General features: G+C 41.7%; 1 protein-coding gene across 1 annotated transcript in view; it reads left to right on the forward strand.

The window, feature by feature from the left end:
* MYO16 (myosin XVI) overlaps positions 1 to 20,663 on the forward strand; it is a 389,767-nt gene that overhangs the window by 113,188 nt on the left and 255,916 nt on the right. Inside the window, exons 9-12 of the mRNA XM_040267295.1 lie at positions 6,078 to 6,228; positions 12,817 to 12,927; positions 16,858 to 16,923; positions 18,691 to 18,818. Coding sequence (XP_040123229.1) covers positions 6,078 to 6,228; positions 12,817 to 12,927; positions 16,858 to 16,923; positions 18,691 to 18,818 — 456 coding nt within the window. The remainder of the gene's footprint in view (positions 1 to 6,077; positions 6,229 to 12,816; positions 12,928 to 16,857; positions 16,924 to 18,690; positions 18,819 to 20,663) is intronic.

A 20,663-nucleotide genomic window follows, 5' to 3' on the forward strand; every position in this document is an offset into this window, starting at 1 on the left:
TTCTTTTTTATTGCCTTTCTTTGAGATTGGAATGAAAACTGACCTTTTCCAGTCCTGTGGCCACTGCTGAGTTTTCCAAATTTGCTGGCACATTGAGTGCAGCACTTTCACAGCATCATCTTTTAGAATTGAAATAGCTCAACTGGAATTCCATCACCTCCACTAGCTTTGTTTGTAGTGATGCTTCCCAAGGCCTACTTGACTTCGCATTCCAGGCTGTCTGGCTCTAAGTGTGTGATCACACCATTGTGATTATCTGGATCATGAAGATCTTTTTTGTATAGTTCTTCTGTGTATTCTTGCCACCTCTTCTTAATATCTTCTGCTTCTGTTAGGTCCATAGCATTTCTGTCCTTCTTCCTTTTAGAAATCCTTTAGAGTTGGTTTTACATTTTTATAAACTATCATTCTAGTTTCTACCTTGACTAGTCTAACTATTGCTTTATTAATTGCTTCATAGTCAAAAGGTTCAGTATATGCAAAAACTCTCTTTAGTTTTTATTGTTGTTTTTTTTTTTTTTTCTTGGCAATGCAGAAAAGGGAGACAGCGAGTATAAAGGGAGATAAGGAAGGAAGTATTTTGGTAGATAAATGAATGAAAGCATATGTCTTACTTGAGCACAAACACCTGTACGTGAATGTGTATAGAAGCTCTGTTCATAATTGACAAAACCTGGACAATCCCAAAGCTTTGGTGAGGGTCAACCAAAGTGCAGTGCGTCCTACAGGAGGACGCTGCTCAGTGATAAAACGGGAAAAACTTGGTATGTGCAGCGGCTCGAGTGAATCTCAAAAACATGTTAAGTAAACACAGCGAGGCACAAAATGCTACATGCTCTGTAATTCCTCCCATATGTCATTTTAGAAAAAGCGAAACAATTACCCATGGTTACAAGGATCAAACCAGTCAATCCTAAAGGAAATCCACCCTGAGTATTCACTGGAAGGACTGACGCTGAAGCTCCAGTACTTTGGCCACCTGATGCGAAGAGCCAACTCATTGCAAAAGTCCCTGATGCTGGGAAAGATTGAGGGCAAGAGGAGAAGGGAGCGGCAGAGGATAAGACGTTAGATAGCATCACTGATTCAATGGACATGAATCTGAGCAAACCTGGGAGATAGAGGAGGTCAGAAGAGCCTGTCATGCTCCAGTTCATGGGACTGCAAACAGTCGGACTCAACTTTGCAACTGAAAAACACCACCACCACAAGCAACGGGTTTGTGGAGGTTAATGACTTTAAAGCCCTGTGCAAAGAGCCATTTGGTAGTGATGAAAATTCTAAGTGTTACTGGTTACATAGGTTATATGAGTGTGTGTGTGTCTATATATCTAACCAACTATATATAAATATATATATATGTAGACAAGACTCATTGAATGTTTAACTACAGAGTGAATTTTACTATTTGTAAATCTGCCTTAAAACTAAAACTTTCTAAAACCAACAAATTGCATCACGCTTCAATTAGAATCATAACTACTACTGTAAAATTCATTAAATAATTATGTTTATATATGTTGCATTTGATTAAATATGTATGTATTTCTGCTTTATAGTCACAATTAGGGAAGTACAGTTTTAAATTTTACTATACTAAAATGTTACAAATTAAGCATTCAGATTGTGTTTATATTTTATGAACTTAGCTCTCTTGGTTTGGCCCCAGGTAAATAGCAAGGAGGGATCACAGCCCCAACCATCAACAGAAAATTGGATTAAAGATTTACTGAGCATGGCCCCGCCCATCTGAATAAGACCCAGTTTCCCTGGTGGCTCAGAGGTTAAAGCCTCTGTCTGGAATGTGGGAGACCCAGATTCGATCCCTGGGTTGGGAAGATCCCCTGTAGAAGGAAATGGCAACCCACTCCAGTACTCTTGCCTGGAGAATCCCATGGAGGGAGGAGCCTGGTAGGCTACAGTCCATGGGTGCACAGAGTCGGACAGGACTGAGCAACTTCACTTTCACTTTCTTTCACTTTCCCCCTCAGTCAGCCTATCCCATGAGGAAGCTTCCATAAGCTTCTTATCTTTCTCCATCAGAGGGCAGACAGTCGGAAAACCACAATCACAGAAAACTAACGAATCTAATCACATGGACCACGGCCTTGTCTAACTAATTGAAACTATGAGCAATGCCATGTAGGGCCACCCAAGATGGAGGTAATGGTGGAGAGTTCTCACAAAACGTGGTCCACTGGAGAAGGGAATGGCAAACCACTTCAGTATTCTTGCCTTGAGAACCCATGAACAGTATGAAAAAGCAAAAAGATAGGATACTGAAAGAGGAACTCCCCAGGTCAGTAGGTGCCCAATATGCTACTGTAGATCACTGGAGAAATAACTCCAGAAAGAATGAAGAAACGGAGCCAAAGCAAAAACAACACCCAGTTGTGGATGTGACTGGTGATGGAAGCAAGGTCTGATGCTGTAAAGAGCAATATTGCATAGGAACCTGGAATGTCAGGTCCATGAATCAAGGCAAATTGGAAGTGGTCAAATAGGAGATGGCAAGAGTGAGCATCGACATTCTAGGAATCAGCAAACTAAGATGGACTGGAATGGGTGAATTTAACTCAGATGACCATTATATCTACTACTGCGGGCAGGAATCCCTTAGAAGAAATGCAGTAGCCATCATGGTCAACAAAAGAGTCTGAAATGCAGTACTTGGATGTAATCTCAAAAATGACAGAATGATCTCTGTTCATTTCCAAAGCAAACCATTCAATGTCATGGTAATCCAAGTCTATGCTCTGACAGTAATGCTGAAGAAGCTGAAGATGAACGGTTCTATGAAGACCTACAAGACCTTCTAGAACTAACACTCAAAAAAGATGTCCTTTTTGTTGTAGGGGACTGTAATGCAAAGGTAGGAAGTCAAGAAACACCTGGGGTAACAGGCAAATTTGGCCTTGGAATACAGAATGAAGCAGGGCAAAGGCTAATAGAGTTTTGCCAGGAGAACGCACTGGTCATAGCAAACACCCTCTTCCAACAACACAAGAGAAGACTCTACACATGGACATCACCATATGGCCAACACCGAAATCAGATTGATTATATTCTTTGCAGCCAAAGATGGAGAAGCTCTATACAGTCAGCAAAAACAAGACCAGGAGCTGACTGTGGCTCAGATCATGAACTCCTTATTGCCAAATTCAGACTTAAATTGAAGAAAGTAGGGAAAACCACTAGACCATTCAGGTATGACCTAAATATAATCCCTTATGATTATACAGTGGAAGTGAGAAATAGATTTAAGGGACTAGATCTGATAGATAGAGTGCCTGATGAACTATGGATGGAGGTTCATGATACTGTACAGGAGAAAGGGAGCAAAGCCATTCCCAAGAAAAAGAAATGCAAAAAGGCAAAATAGCTGTCTGGGGAGGCCTTACAAATAGCTGTGAAAAGAAGTGAAGCAAAAAGCAAAGGACAAAAGGAAAGATAGACCTATCTGAATGCAGAGTTCCAAATAATAGCAAGGAGAGATAAGAAAGCCTTCCTCAGTGATCAGTACAAAGAAATGGAGGAAAACTATGGAATGGGAAAGACTAGAGATCTTTTCAAGAAAATGAGAGATACCAAGGGAACATTTCATGTAAAGATGGGCTCAATAAAGAACAGAAATGGTATGGACTTAACAGAAGCAGAAGATATTAAGAAGAGGTGGCAAGAATACACAGAACTATACAAAAAAACTGCATGACCCAGATAATCACAATGGTGTGATCACTCACTTAGAGCCAGACATCCTGGAATGCAAAGTCAAGTGGGCCTTAGGAAGCCTCACTACAAACAAAGCTAGTAGAGATGACGGAATTCAAGTTGAGCTGTTTCAAATCCTAAAAGATGATGCCATGAAAGTGCTACACTCAATATGCCAGCAAATTTGGAAAACTCAGCAGTGGCCACAGGACTGGAAAAGGTCAGTTTTCATTCCAATCCCCAAGAAAGGCAATGCCAAAGAATGCTCAAACTACCATACACTTACACTCATCTCACAAGCTAGCAAAGTAATGCTCAAAATTTTCCAAGCCAGGCTTCAACAATATGTGAACTGTGAACTCCCTGATGTTCAAGCTGGTTTTAGAAAAGGCAGAGGAACCAGAGGTCAGATTGCCAACATTTCCTGGATCATTGAAAAAGCAAGAGAGTTCCAGAAAAACATCTACTTCTGCTTTATTGACTATGCCAAAGCCTTTGACTGTGTGGATCACAACAAACTGTGGAAAATTCTGAAAGAGATGGGAATACCAGACCACCTGACCTGCCTTCTGAGAAATCTGTATGCAGGTCAGGAAGCAACAGTTAGAACTGGACATGGAACAACAGACTGGTTCCAAATAGGAAAAGGAACACGTCAAGGCTATAAATTGTCACCTTGCTTATTTAACTTATATGCAGAGTACATCATGAAAAATGCTGGGCTGGATGAAGTACAAGCTGGAATCAAGATTTCTGGGAGAAGTATCAATAGCCTCAGATATGCAGATGACACCATCCTTATGGCAGAAAGTGAAGAAGAACTAAAGAGCCTCTTGATGAAAGTGAAAGAGGAGAGTGGAAAAGTTGGCTTAAAGCTCAACATTCAGAAAATGAAGATCATGGCATCTGGTCCCATCACTTCATGGAAAATAGATGGGGAAACAGTAGAAACAGTGGCTGACTTTATTTTTTCTGGGCTCCAAAATCACTGCAGATGGTGATTGCAGCCATGAAATTAAAAGACACTTGCTCCTTGGAAGGAAAGTTATGACCAACTTATACAGATTATTAAAAACCAGAGATGTTACTTTGCCAACAAATGTCCATCTAGTCAAAGCTATGGTTTTTCCAATAGTCATGTATGGATGTGAGAGTTGGAGTGTAGATAAAGCTGAGCACCGAAGAATTGATGCTTTTGAACTGTAGTGTTGAAGAAGACTCTTGAGAGTCCCTTGGACTGCAAGGAGATCCAACCAGTCCATCCTAAAGGCGATCAGTCCTAAATATGCATTGGAAGGATTGGTGCTGAAAATAAAACTCCAATACTTTGGCCACCTAATGCGAAGATCTGACTCATTGGAAAAGACTCTGATGCTGGCAAGGATTGAAGGCGGGAGGAGATGGAGATGACAGAAGATGAGATAGTTGGATGGCATCAAGGACTCAATGGACATGAGTTTGAGTAAACTTCAGGAGTTGGTGATGGACAGGGAGGCCTGGCGTGCTGCAGTCCATGGGGTCGCAAAGAGCTTGGCATGACTGAGCGACTCAACTGAACTGAACCGAACTGAGCTCTTTTGGCACGAAGTCAATGGAAGAACAACAACAAAAATGATATAGGTTTTACTTATTTATTTTTTCCCTATATTGAATGGTAAAGAACAAATAGAACTTGTTTATAACAATGCAGCCCTTTATTGTGGCATTCAGGTTTATCATTTCATCACAAACTATTTCAGCTGTTTCCCATGACTCTTTAGAGCTTTCCTGATGACTCAGACGGTAAAGAATCCGCCTGCAATGTGAAAACCCTGGGTTCGATCCCTGGGTTGAGAAGATCCCCTGGAGGAGGGAACCGCTACCCACTCCAGTATTCTGGCCTGGAGAACTCCATAGACTGTATATTTCATGGGGTCACAAAGAGTCAAATACGACTGAGCAACTTTCTCATGATTCTATCATATATTTTTAATCCTATGTGAATAATAATTTAATCAACTGTAGAATGTTGCTTTCACTTGTTTGTAGTTCTTTTCACATTTAGATGATTTGCTTAGTTCAGTCACGAGTTTCAACCTTAGCTTTTAAATTGCTCATTGGTCATCTCTCAAGGCATATATACTGTACATTCATAACCATTGTCTTCTCCAGTTGAAATAAGTATATGTTTCTCTTGGAAGTAAAGTTGAATGAAATCTGGAGCTGATAGAAAAGCTTCAAGTTTCTCACTGATTTCACCTGCAGCGTCGAGAGCGTTTCTTAGGTGAACCAGACAACTTTCCGTTACTGAGCTGTTTGGTCATGGTAGTTTTTGATTGGGGTGGCAACTTTAGGAGACTAATTATAGCATGGATTCTTTCCTACAGCAGTCCCCTGGTATTGCCAATCGCCAAGCAAGACAGCCTGTTGGAAAAAGACATTATGTTCAAAGATGCAACAAAAGGTCTGTGCAAGCGACAGTCTCAGGACAGCACAGCGGAGAACGCCCCCATGCACGGCCCTGCCAAGCCTGAGCAGGTAATCACACCCTCCCTGTGTGTCTGCCAGGGCTGCAGCTATGACTTCATGCCTTAGAGCCAACTTTTCAGAAGCAAACTCCCACTAATTTCCATTCAAAGAAAAATTAATAAGCACATATGTTAATATTTTGTGAAATGCCCATATTGTTATGGTATTATACTGACCATTAACAAAAATTGCTGTTGTCATTCACAAGGATTTGAATTTTATAATCTTGGCTTAACCAGGAATGGAAGTTCAGCTAATACACTAAATTTCTGAATATTTTCAGTTTCAGCATTAGTCATCATTTTGATTATTATGTAGACTGTGTTTTTTGTTTCTTACAAATATCAAATATTTTACATAACAAGGGAAAAAAAGCAAATCAGTCACTGGGTCACTTGTTAAATGCAACTGTGTTGGTGTAGAGTGTGTGTGTGTGTGTGTCTCAGTGTCAAAAAGACGGGAGATTACTTTGAGGAACTTAATAGAAATTAATGTATTTGTTCATCAATTCCACAGAAATAAATGACTTTTTTACATTTCATGTTTTATAAATGACAGAGTAGTTTTATAAATGTCAGAGTAATCTCTGAAAGTGTTTTGTTTTTCTACTGTATCTAATTTTGAATGTTTTAAAGACAGTTTGTTGAGGTTTTTCTCAAGAACCTCTACTTTTAGTTTCATTCATTTTTGTCATTTTAAAATAACAAATTCAAGTTTTGTAATTTTGAAATATCTTTAAATTTTAGTAGGTGTATTCATCAGCTTAGGCTTCCAGAATAACATACAACACTCCGAGTGGCTTAAACACCAGAAAGCTTTTTTCTTGCAGTTCTGGAGACTGGAAGTTCAGTGTCAGGGCACTGGCCGATTCGTTTCTGGTGAAGATCTTCCTTCTGACTTGCAGACAACTGCTTTCTCCCTGTGTCCTTACGTGCTAGAGGGAGAGAATAAACAGCTTTTTTGGTGTCTCTTTTAAGGACGCCAATCCTATAGGTTCAGGTCCCCACCCTTTTGACCTCACTTAACTTTTATAACCTCCTAAAGACCCTATTGGGCTTTCCTGGTGGCTCAGTGGTGAATCTGCCTGCAGTGCAGGAGACATGGTGTCGATCCCGGGGTTGGGAAGATCCCCTGCGAACGGAAATGGCAACCCACTCCAATATTCTTGCCTGGGAAATCGCACGGACAGAGGAGTCCCATGGACTGTAGGACCCCTACATCCAGGGGCTCGCAAGGAATTGGAGATGACTTAGGGCCTTTTCTTGTTGTTTATCACTCTCCCCAAACAGTGTCATATGCTGGCTACAGCCTCAACAGGTGAATTTGGAGGAGAGGAACCGTTCAGTCCACGGGGACAGGCAAATTGAGTGTTAGGTGAAGTTTAAGCCAAAGCTTTTTCTTAACAGTTTTAAGGACCCTATGAGCATTCTGTAACCTTAAATACATATTCTTAAGTGACAGAGGCTGGTCTGAAAAGGCTTTACACTGTATGATTATACTATTTGACATTCAAGAAAAGATCAAACTATTGAGACACTGAAAACATTAGAGGTTGCCAGGGATCGAGGCAGGGAGAATACATAGGAGGAGAAGGGAGTCTTTAGGGCAGTGGAGCTTCTCTGTCTGACCCTGTAAGGACAGATACCTGACGTCACACATATGTCCAGATCCAGAGGGCATGTAACAGCAAGAGTGCCCTTGATGAAAGGATGTAAGAGTGGCCCGGCTGTGAGGATCCAGCCTCACTCCCTGATCCTTGATGTGAACCGTGGGCCTTGGGTGATGAGGACCTTTCAGTGTAGGTTTGTGATGGCAACAGAAGAGCTACACTGGCGAGGGATATTGATAATAGGGAAGGCTATCCAGGAGGGAGCTGGGATACATGAGAAATTTCTGTCCCTTCCTGTCAGTTTTGCTGTGAGCCTAAAGCAGCTCTGAAAATAAAATCTGAAAATAATGAGAGGACATTAGCAGCATAATGTCAAATGTGATCCTTGCAGAATGCCTTTCCAATTTTTTCCTGTAAGCTCTTTATAATTGTGTCACAGGCATTGAAAGCAACTGTCATCGTGTTGTGTTGATCTGGTATTAAAAGAGAAGTTAGTGCTCAGGTTTCACGTGCTTATGTTATCTATGGAATCAGTTCAGTCAGTTCGGTCACACAGTCATGTCTGACTCTTTGTGACCCCATGGACTGCAGCACGCCGGGCTTCCCTGTCCATCACCAACTCCCGGAGTTTACCCAAACGCATGTCCACTGAGTCGGTGATGCCATCCAACCATCTCATCCTCTGTCGTCCCCTTCTCCTCCCACCTTCAATCTTTCCCAGCATCAGGGTCTTTTCAAATGAGTCGATTCATCGTTATCAGGTGGCCAAAGTATTGGAGTTTCAGCTTCAGCATCAGTCCTTCCAAGGAACGTGCAGGACTGATTTCCTCTAGGATGGACTGGGTGGATATTCACTCCTATCTCCCGCTGTGAGCATCATGCCATCATCGTCATCATTTGTTCTTGATCTCGAGGTGCTTGGTTTCCTGGCAGGACTATCCATCAACTGGATTCTTCACCCACACTTCCCAGGAGGGCTTTAGAAAAGCCTTCTCAGAGCAATCAAGTTCTGATTCATGTTTTAAAGAGAAATATATGTGTCATTCAAGCTGAACAAAATCCACAGCATCTCTCCTTCCAGATTTTTAGAAAATGTAGGACTTATCAAATGATAACGATGTAAATGGGACTGCCCAGGTGGCTCAGTGATAGAGAACCAGCCTGCCAAGCAGGAGACCTGGGTTCGATCCCTGGTTCAGGAAGATCCCCTGGAGGAGGAGATGGCAATGCCCTCCAGTACTCTTGCCTGGCGGGCTGCATTCTGTGGGATCACAAACAGCAGGACACAATTTAGTGGAAAGAACAGCAAACTACGTGAGCGAATATTCAAGGCTTGATTTGAACATTTTGCCTTGATTCTGATAGTGACCAAAATTCTTATTAGCTCGATCATATCTCTGAGTAGAGGTTTTTTTTAAGATGCTTAAAAATGTGTGATATTTTCCTTCTCTTTCACTTTGTGCTGCTCTTGCCTCCCATCCCTCTCCTCTCTCTGCCTGCCCGCTTCCGTTCTCTTTTTAGTTTCCTACCTGCTTGGCTTCTCCCTCTTTCCCTCTCTCTCCTTTCCTTTCATAGTATATTTATTTAAATTTTGGCTCCAAGCTTAAAATTCAGGTCATTTTATTCTGTTTAGTGAAGGTGTGTTTTCCTGGGAGTGAAGAGAGAGGAGGATGCGGTCATGCAGGCTTGTTCTGGTTTGGGTCTGCTTTTGGAGCTCTGTGCTCTGGGAGCCCCTTAACCTCAGTAAGCCCTATCTGTGAAATGGGTACATAGTACCTCACTTGCTTGTTTTGAAGATGACAAAGGCTAAGCTTGCAATATGATAGCACAGTTACCAAGCATGAATAAAAGCTGTAAGACGCAGTTACTGTTCTTACGATTGTTACTTGTGTAGACTGACTGTAAGGTTTTGCCCCAGTAGCTTAGCCTTCTGTCCATTCATTTGTCTGCTCTTACTTAATTTATTCCCCTTTTTTTTTTTTTTTTTTGCAGTGTAAGGATAGATTACTTTAAAAAAATAATAATACAAAATCATACTTTAAGACCTTACAAAAACACTTTCACATATATTATCTTAATTCTCAAAATTCATTTTCACTTCTCAACTGACACTCAAGTTTCGAACTATTTCAGCTGACCAAACAAACTCAAGATGCCTAGAATCACAAGTGTTTCTTTTACAGTGTCCAGTGCTCTTTGGGGAGAACACCCCAAGCTCCAGATTTATTTCTCACAGCCCTACTGACCTGGGTCAGTTCTATGCATGGGAGACAAAGTGTGTGTCCCACGGCTCCCTGTGCATAGAGGGATTTTGAAGGCTGGCAGTGGTTCTCTTTCTGCACCAACACCTAGGTACACAAAAGCGTAAATCCTCAGCAAGCAAAGGACCTGATAAACTGCACTCTCTACGAAACGGAATAAAAAGCAACTGTGAAGGGTTAGTCACTCAGGTGGGTCCTACTCTTTGTGACCCCACAGACTGTAGCCCACCAGGCTCCTCTGTCCATGGAGTTCTCCAGGCAAGGATACTGGAATGGGTTCCATCCCTTCTCCAGGGGGTCTTCCTGACCCAGGGATGGAAACCAATCCTGCATTGCAGGCAGATTCTTTACCATCTGAGCCACCAGGGAAGCTCTACAAAGCACGAAATGGCAAACAGCTGAAGTTAAGAGTCTTTGCAGCTGAGCTCTCAGGGAAGCCCCCAGAAGCAGGTCAGAACAGTTACAGCACTGTACAAGCAGGTTGAGGGCTTCAGCTTTGGGGAACGTGGTGTTTCATCAGATCATCACCCCTTTCCCTGGGAGGACCATCCCAGGCAGCTCTTCTGTTTTTTTTAATTTCCTCTTTCCTCTTCTTTCATGCACCCTTGGTTCTTTCCTCCTAAACAACCTTTCCCCAGGGTCTTCTTGTACTTATTCCGTTTGTCAGAACTCCTCTTTGCCCACTGAATTTCTGGTTCCTTGACATACACTACTTATGTCCCATAGAGAGAAAACACCATGAAACAAAAGAGTGCAGGGGCACTAACTCTGAGAACACTCACAGCCATGCTGACAAGTGGAAACGGGGAGGGGTGAATTCAGAGTGTTTCCAAGATGTTAATTCCTTTGCATCGTAAAACATTTATCAAAATGCTTCTCTAATTTGTCCCTGGCTTTCTATCCTGAATTATGCATGTTTCGTGTTTGAGATCTCTGTTTTTGGAAATGTACATGTATATAAAACGTGCATGCTCAGTCATGTCCTACTCTTTGCGACCCCCATGGTCTGTAGCCCGCCAGGCTCCCCCGTCTATGGTATTTCCCAAGCAGAATGACTTCTCTAGGGATGCATAAAGAGGAGAAAATATATGTGTGTGCATATGTAAAATAGAAAATATATATGTGCACACACATATATCCTGGAGGAGGGCATGGCAACCTGCTCCAGTATTATTGCCTGGAGAATCCCCGTGGACAAAGGAGCCTGGCAGACTGCAGTCCATGGAGCTCAAAAAGAGTCAGACACAAGGAAGCACGTCAGTGTGTATGGAAACGTGCATATCTTCATGAGAACCATAATGATCAATCCTAGCGAGGATGTTATTTTTTTTTTTTTACATATTTATGCTGTCTCTGTTTTGACTGTAGTTGTAATTGTTTGGGAGACATTGGTAGTGTACACTACTGAGCCTTCAACTCTGAACATAAAAATATCCACAGACATACTTCTGTTTTTCTTTCTACTGGTTGTCAGCTGTCATAATGCTTTAGGAATCTTTATAAAGTATGTGTCCCTTGGGGAGCCTTGCTTAAGACTGATTATCAGAGCTTCATTCCCGGTCAGTCTGGAATGTGACATGATAAACACAAGGAATTCTTCCCTTGGTCTACCCGAAGACTGTATTTTCACGTTTCATCACGACAAGCCGGCTGGGAAGTCTTCACATTTTTACCGTCAGCCTAGTACTTTCTCTCACCGTGGAACAGCTGTGACTGTAGGTGAAGATCCTCAAGAATTCCAGGGAGATGCTGCAACAGTTCTTTCAGGCTCGGTGGGACAAATGTGAAACTTCTGTTAGTGCTGTTCATTTTTTTTTTTTTTCCTAAATGTGCACTCAAATTTGCATTCAGCTCCTTTGACCAGTGACTATAAGAGAATTTTATTATCTTAGTGTAAATCATTAATTCTAAAGGGAAAAAAAAAATCCTGCTCTTAGTTTTTCTCTTTCATGGTTGCTTTGGAAGTTCAACATGTTTGGTAACTTGCTAGAGGTGTTTGTCTATGTCTATAACCATTGTCCATTTCTGACTTGTAAATGATAGATTTTCATCTAATTAAATAATTCAAATTCATCTCTCTTTTTATTCGAAGTGTTTTCCAGTTTTTCAACTCTGTCACTCAACATCAAATTGAGTAGGAAAACAGTTTTTTCTTTCTTTCTTTCTAGCAGAATTACCTTAACCTCACCACTGCCTTAAGAGTAATGTAGGACAGAATAAAAATTACAAGCCAAAATTCTAGAGTGTGTTGTGGAATTCCAGCACCCTCTTCCATGTGTGCAGAAGCTGACGTCTGTGTACACTGCTTTCTTCCCGTTTCAGTTTCCTAAAAAGAGTTTTCCTTTACTTTCAGAAGCACTGCAAATGTGAGCGTTGTAACAGCTGGCCTTACAGAGGGCTCAGCGCCGTTCAGAGCTGTGTAAATTAGACAGACTTCAGGGTGTGATGGATGCTGGGTCATACGAGGCGTGTGTGTGCACGTCCGTGTGCTGGTGTGTGTGTGCGCGCCTGTGTGCTGGTGGGCATCGAAACAGATTCTCGTCTGAATACATTGCTACAGTTGGTGAGATTTTTGCTCCTGTTAAGTGAACCATATCGTCTTTTAATAATAGTTTCAGAGTCACGTGGTCTGTAAACTTTTGACATGTAAGTGAAACTGGAACATCCAGCTGTGAGGACAGTTGATTGGGAAGCAGTTAGAATTGATCTTACCTGGTTTTTCCTCAGGTCAAGCTGATGCCTCCCGCTCCCAACGATGACCTGGCGACGCTCAGCGAGCTCACGGACAGCAGCCTGCTTTATGAAATTCAGAAGCGCTTTGGGAACAATCAGATTTACGTAAGTGCCCTTGAAATTGCCTTTTGCATGGCTTTGTCTTGCTGTGTATATTCAGCCTTCCGTGCTGCTAATATTACAAGGAGAGGGCTCTTTGTTACTTAGGGTCATGCTGATAGCTTAAGGTGGATTTCTCAGAGTTCAGGTCAATTCTTCTGATTCAGGTATGAGGCGGTTTCAGCAACGACTCACACTTCAGAGTGGTTAAAGTTGTCTACTTGAAGGTAGACAACTTCCTGTTGTCGGTTTGCTGGAGGAGAAGATCCTGCTTAGAACCCACAGGATCTGCAGGTCAGTTATAAAAATGCTGCTTGTTTCATCTGCTTTAACTCGGCCACTCAGATCTGGAAAAGGAAGCCAGAGAGGAAAAGCTAAGTGAGCCTGGAGGGCTTGCCTCTGTTTACATGAAAAAAGATATTGTTTTTCCAAATTATCAAGAAATGTCTTTGTCTGTTGAGTAAGTAATTTATACACACATCTCTGATAATAAGATACAGATATCTGACTTAGATGACAAACAGCACGGAGGATTGATTTGCTTGGTTCTACTCTGGTTTATATGTGTAATTTCTTCCAGTACGTGGATCGGTTTTGGCAGTATGTAATCTCAGACTCTCTTTCTCTCTCTCATTGATTTCATTAAATTCAACTCAGAGCAATTCAATCAGAAGGTCTACAGAGAAATCTGATTATGCACATGTCTGCTAACCCTTTTGGATTACACCCTTTTTTTTTTTCTTTCCTCCTCCACTGAGCAATTGATTAAGTAATTTTCATGTAAATGTGAAATCTGAGATTTCTTTACAAGTAATAAATTGTCAGGTGCTGATTAACCTATGAACATTCAGGGCAGCATCTTAACACTTGGATAAATTGCCTGCCACTGTAAATACACTTAAAATTAAATACTTCTATCAGAACTAATGGAATTGAGTCATCAGCGTGAAGTGGCGGAACCTGATTACTTTGGTCTCTGCTAATGCCTGCCACTTGTGTGATTTGTGCCATCGTTTCTCTTTCCATAACGTCTTGCTGATTCTTCTTCCTGTTAACTTCTTTCAGTAGACCACTGCTTGAATAATTTTAAAGGTTTTATTTCATATTGGAGTAGAGCCGATAAGCAAGGTTGTGATGGTTTCAGGTGCACAGTGAAGGGACTCAGCCATCCATATACGTGTATCCATTCTCCTCCAAAGCCCCCTCCCATCCAGGCTGCCACATGACGTTGAGCAGAGTTCCGTGTGACATAGGGCAGGTGCTTGTTGGTTATCCGTTTTAAATCTAGCAGTGTGTACGAACTCCTCCTTCCTTCATCCTCCCCTCCCCCGGTAACCATAAGTTTGTTCTCTAAATCTGTGTTGAATGGTTTTGATTTCCTTTCTTTCGTTCATGCCTATCAAGTGGCTTTCTCTCCCAAATATCATTTAGTCCACAGCTTCCCGGTGGCTCAGCTGGTACAGAATCCGCCTGCAGTGAGCGAGACCTGGGTTCGATCCCTGGGTGGGGAAGGTCCTCAGAGTCGGACGCGCCTGAGCGACCTTCACGTCCGCTGCCTGCCAGGGCTCACCACCCTCATCGTCCTGGCCCCAGCAGCGTCCTGCCTTTCTAGAGGAAACTTCACCCCTTTTCAGTCTGATCTCACAAGGAACCAGGGCCATTTTTGTGAAGAAGAAATGTAATCTCAAAACTCCCAGTCTTAGAACTTTACGGTAGCTTGTCATTTTTCGTGGAAGGATGGCCACATGTCCTTATTCTCTGTCTGGCCCCTAAACACAATCACTGGTGATTCCTAGTCACTGCCCTCCTTCCTGCATCTGGGACTCCCCTTAGACTTTTTCCTTGGAGTTCTCTTTCTCCCTCCATGGAGTGCAAAGCTTTATAAACTCCCTCTCGGTACTTTCTCAGTCTCTAAGTAAACCTTCCCAGAGCTTCCGGATTAAGTTACTGTGGACTATCTTTCTTTGGCTTTTCTGTACCCACCACTAGGTAGGAGCCAAATAATGGCTTTTCTGTTTCTCTTTTAAACCCTGATAGATCCTTACCTTTTCTGCCTTGTTTGATAATTCTGTGTGCCTGCTAAGTCATTTCAGTTGTTTCCAACTCTTTGTAATATGGACCGTGGCCTACCAGGCTCCTCTGTCCATGGGATTCTCCAGGCAAGAATACTGGAGTGGGTTGCTGTGCCCTCCTCCAGGGGATCTTCCTGATCCAGGCATTGAACTGGTGTCCTGCACTGGCAGGTAGATTCTTTACCATTAGCGCCACCTGAAAAGCCCCATTTGATGATATAAGGGCTGTTAATTTAAAAATTTGGCTAGAAGTCAGCATATTAGACATTTCTGTGCTGTTTCTGATCCTTGCAGAAAGCTGTTTTATCATTAAAATTAGTGTTTTATCATTAAGCAAGTTAGTACCCCATGCATAATTACTTTTTATAGATTAAGAAAGTTCTGTTATATTAGTAGTTTTTAAAGTTATTCTTATGTTTAATCAAGAATGGGAATTGACTATTATTAAATGCTTTTTGCATTTGTTGAGATAATCATATAAATTTTATTCTTGACTTCTTAGTAATACAAATTACAAGAGCTGATTTTCTGATATGCAGCCAACCTTGAATTACTAGAATAAAACCTCTTTGGTTGAAATTTATTATTTGTTGAATGTATCATTGGATTCAGTTTGTCTGTATTTTTCTCATTATTTTAGCATGTGTTTTAATGAAGGAAAACAGCCTATAATTTTCTTTCAATATATTTGTTTTTAATACTAAGTTTATGCAGACCTCTTAAAATGAAGTGATTCATGTTCCCTCTTCTGCTACTTTCTGGAATAATTTGTATGAAATTTGTTTATTTTTACATCAGTGTTGGCAAGAATTCATAGTTTTCTTTGCGGGAAGGTTTTAGACATAGATTCAATTTGTTACCGAAAATAAATATAGTTAGATTTCTGACATCTTATTGCATTAGTTTTGGTAAGATTGTGGATTATTATCCACATCATCTAAATATCCAAAGGTTTCTAAAAGCCTCTTCATCTGTTTCCATGTCAGTGGGATCTGTAGTGATGTCTTATTTGGGATATTGGTGGTCTGTTTCCTCTTCTTTCCTCAGTTGGTCTTGTTAGGACACCAGCATTTTATTCAACTTTCCCAATAATTGCCTTTTGGCTTCAGTTTTTTTACTCCATGGCTTTTGTTTACTAGTTCCATTCGTTTCTGCTCATATGTTGGTAACTTATTTCTGATAATTTCATGTAATTTGATGAGTTCCTAGAAACATACTTAGATCATTACCTGCCTGTATTCTTTTTTAACATACATTGCGGGCAATAATTTTCATATCGAGTATACCTTTGGTAGCATCTCACGTGCTATGATTTATCATAACTAAAATGTTTTCTCATTTGCATTATGACTTCTCTTTTTGACTCATAGGTTATTTGAAAATGTACAATCACCACACACTTGGTGGTTTTCTAGCTGTCCATGATACTTTTCATGGTACTTACCCATGGTTAACTTGCACCATAGTCCATCATCAGAGAATGCACTTTATGTGACTCAAACCCTTTAAGTGTACTGGAACTGGTCAGTATTCAATTTAAATGAACATACAATGTGCGGTTCTTGGTAATAATGTTCTATATAAGTTAATTATTTCACTTTTCAAAATTTCATCTGTGTGTTCAACTAATTACTTAAGTCATTTCACTTGTTGTGTGTTCAATGGGACAAGCTTATTGGTTTAATTTTATGTGAATTTGACTTTTCTATTTATTTACAAACTTTTAAAATAATTCATAAAATGTTAAAGTGTGATTTTTATTTATTCTCTAGTTTGCTCAGTGATTTTAAAATTATATAATATTTAACTTTAAAAGTGCTATTTATATGGTCCAATAACCATTTCTGTCCTTTGCATTTAATAGACTTTTATTGGGGACATCCTCCTGCTGGTTAATCCATTCAAGGAGATTCCAATTTATTCCACCATGGTGAGTATAAAATTTAAAATGTCCTTTAATAATGTAGAGTAACCACTTACTAGACATACCCATTGTATCAAATGGTTAAGAAGAAAAAGCAAAACAGGGAGTAAAATCAAGCTACTCAGAAAAGTCTGCCCTGTGTGGTTACATAATAGTGACTTTATTTTTTTCTGAGAAAATATTGAAAAGGAATGTTATTTTATCAAAAAAGTGCCTTGCACTTGTCCTGTGGTTCTTATGCCTGTGGTCCCTAGACAGACTTCTAAAATCAAACATTATATTAACTCTGTGTTCCCATGCAATTTTGACTAGTTCAAGGTCGGTTGGTTTAGAATTCTTCTCTGAACACTTTCAGAAGAGCCCTCTGATGTTTAGGCAATTGGATCAGACAGGACGGTACTGCCTTTACTCATTTTCCAAGCCTTTCCAGCTTTAATCATGAGAGTCAAAATTAAAAGAGAAACTGCTTTTGAAAAGTATTCCAGGCAACTGAAAGCACAGTGTGATTTTTGCCAAGTGTTTTGGAATCAAAAATGCCATCCTGGGAACTCTCTGTTTCTTGTGCAACCACAGGCTGCTTCCAATGTGAAGTGGAATCCTTGGTGGGGGAGCAGGAGATGAAAGGAGGAAGCCTGTGTTCTTGAAGCAAGGATGCCCTTTAGATGCTGGAGGTGGGGTGGAGGCAGGGAGGGAAAGAGAGCGGGAGAGAGACATTCCTGTCTCTGAACTCCCAATGAATCAACCAAGAGTTAGCACAGAAATACTTCTTGGGTAAAACAGGGTCCCTCAACCGCTCGACCCTCCTCTCTTCTTAGTGAAAGTCAGTTCCACTGCGCTTTAAATCTGCCTTGAAACCTGCCCACTCTCCTCATCCCACCCAGCCCAACCCCAGTCCCATCCCTGGGCTGTCTGCAGATGTATGGAAGTAGGATTGTCTAGGGCAAAAGGAATTACCCGTATTATTTCAGGGGTTATAGTGAAGATGAAGGAGAAGGGGAGGAGGAGGAGAGTTGGGAGGAAGAAGAGGAGGGCATGGGTACACCGCTGTGTATAAAATAGACACCAGAAGCAATAGAGACCTACTGTGTGGAAGAGGGAACTCCACAACTCTCTGTACTGATCTGTATAGGGTCAAGTGATCGAGTGAAAGTTGCTCAGTCGCGTCCAACTCTTTGTGACCCCATGGACTGCAGCACGCCAGGCCTCCCTGTCCATCACCAACTCCCAGAGCTTACTCAAACTCATGTCCGTCAATTCAGTAATGCCATCCAGCCATCTCATCCTCTGTGGTCCCCTTCTCCTCCTGCCTTCAATCTTTCCCAGCATCAACGTCTTTTCCAGTGAGTCAGTTCTTCACATCAGGTGGCCAAAATATTGGTGTTTCAGCTTCAGCATCAGTCCTTCCAATGAATATTCAGGACTGATCTTTAGGATGGACTGGTTGGATCCCCTTGCAGTCCAAGGGACTCTCAAGAGTCTTCTCCAACACCACAGTTCAAAAGCATCAATCCTTCGGTGCTCAGCTTTCTTTATAGTCCAGCTCTCACATCCACACATGACCCCTGGAAAAACCGTAGCCTTGACCAGAGGGAACCCCCATTAGAGATGCTTAAACTGTGCCGAGAAGGGCATCATTGTGCAAATGGTTTGTGTTTACAAGTGCGACTCAAGATTAGAGACTTATGTGCTTTTGTGTATTGGAAATGTATCAGTGTCTTCGTGGGGGAAAGGATCCTGAATCCTTTTGACAGAGATGCCGGCCCTCTTCTCCAGGTCTCTGAGCTATACCAGAGCAGCATGGGGCAGCCCAACCCCTCCCTGCCACCTCACATTTTCTCCTGCGCGGAGAGAGCCTTCCACCAGCTTTTCCAGGAGCGGAGACCTCAGTGTTTCATTCTCAGGTGAGCCCTCCACCCGCCCCAGCCCCAGGCCCGGTTCTGCCCGGGTAGCTTGGCGGTAAACCTGCCCACATTTCTTCTCTTTACATTAATTGACTTCCTCATCAGTTTGTGTCCCTGTAAGTCTTTGCGGTGGGTACACTTGACTCGCTACAGAGGAGAAACATCTCTGTTATTACAAACGGCCTGGGTGTGGCTGGATCGATTTCAACAAACTTAACCTGAAGCTCAGTTCATTTTGAAGATTTACATCTTAGAATCAGAGCGTCTTGCTTTCAACCCTTAGAAAATACGGGGAAAGAAAGGCGCCCAGGACTAGTATTCCACCTTTCTCCAAAATGTGGTGCTGAGCAAGACACCGTGCAGCAGCTTGCAGAGGTGAAATTTCCCAGATGCTTCTAGGTATTTCCCTTTGCTCATGTCACCAAAATTATACACCCAAAGTCATTTTTATTGGAATGCAACGGCAATGTTAGCTCCTAAATGTCAACATGCTCAGGAGGGTCGTTTACATTGGAGCGAAAAAAAGAAAAAAAGGTTACCACAAGCAGTAAGGGTGAAATGTGAGTGTGTAGTGATAAAAACTTAAAGAAATATTTAGGTATCAAAGTACAATCTGCATTGAGAGTTATGTTGTATATCAGGCTACACCTCCATGAGAGGAGGACTTTGCGTAGTTATCCTCAATAGCATCAGTTGAAGACTGAACGTGTAAATAAAGCTTTGCACAGTCTGAGTCAGAGCGACATCAAAGAGTGAAGAGGGAGACCTGGAAAGAACCCAAGTAACATTAAATCTGTAAATAAGTGCTTCTTTATATACTTTTATATTATTAACTCCATCAAAGTTCCATGGAAGGTCAGATCGACGTGTTGCAGACTTTGGTGTCGTGGTTTTCAAAACAGCTGCAAGTGGCTGTTTTTATACCTGCTTTGAAGGGTCCCCCGGCTGGGGGTTAGGGGACCCTGGCATTCTTGAGCCAAGAAATTCTGCTTTTATCTGCTTTATCTATTGGGTTTCCTGGTCTGGCTTAGACAAAAAGGGAAACTTAAAAAAAAAAATTGGGAGATGGCAAGGAGTGTGTAGTCGTGTTGACAGTAATAACAACCAATATGTTTGAGAGTTGCTAGGTGTCAGGCCCTCTGTTGGGTGCCGTCCACGTGTTATCTTTAGTGATCTTGTAGGATGCGTGTTACTATGAACAGTGTCATCGTGTCAGTTTATGTGTCAAGGGCTGAGTTTTAGAAGGGTTAGCTTCTTAGTCCAGGGTCTCCCTGGGATGTGAGTCCAACAGTCTGGCTCCTGAGCCTGAGTGCCGCCCACCCACACTCACAGCTGTGCTCATCCAATGCCGCTCACCTCAAGAGGCTTTCGGAGGTCCCCCAGCCTCCCCTAAAATGACCGTCACAAATCCACGGCCTTAACTAAATTCTCACTGAATCTACTTAATTCTTGTCAAAAACTCTGGTTCTTAGCAAAGTTCTGAAGAGCCAGTGACATCTTTTGGGAACCTGCCGATTACAGAACTCTCAGTGCCAAGCATGTTCCATCAGTGAAGAAATCTGCTTGTTTCTACATGCCCTTGCTCATGGGATTGTTCTCTATCAATAGTAAGACTTGTTAATTTTCCGCAGAACTAGTATTCCTTTGGGACATCTTTAAAGGCTAATGATGCCATGTATCAACCCGTTACTCAGAAAAAGCTAACATTTTTTTTCATTCAAGGGTCAAGAAATGAAGAGCAAATCAGTGACCATAGGGGTTTGGTGATGCTCAGTTGAGGCGTTTTCTTTCTTCTTTCAAGGCTGGTGTTTGTGTTGATGTATAGCTTCCCTCGATTGTCTTCAC

This window comes from Oryx dammah, unplaced genomic scaffold, assembly GCF_014754425.2.
Source record: "Oryx dammah isolate SB20612 unplaced genomic scaffold, SCBI_Odam_1.1 HiC_scaffold_24, whole genome shotgun sequence".
Lineage (NCBI taxonomy): Eukaryota > Metazoa > Chordata > Mammalia > Artiodactyla > Bovidae > Oryx > Oryx dammah.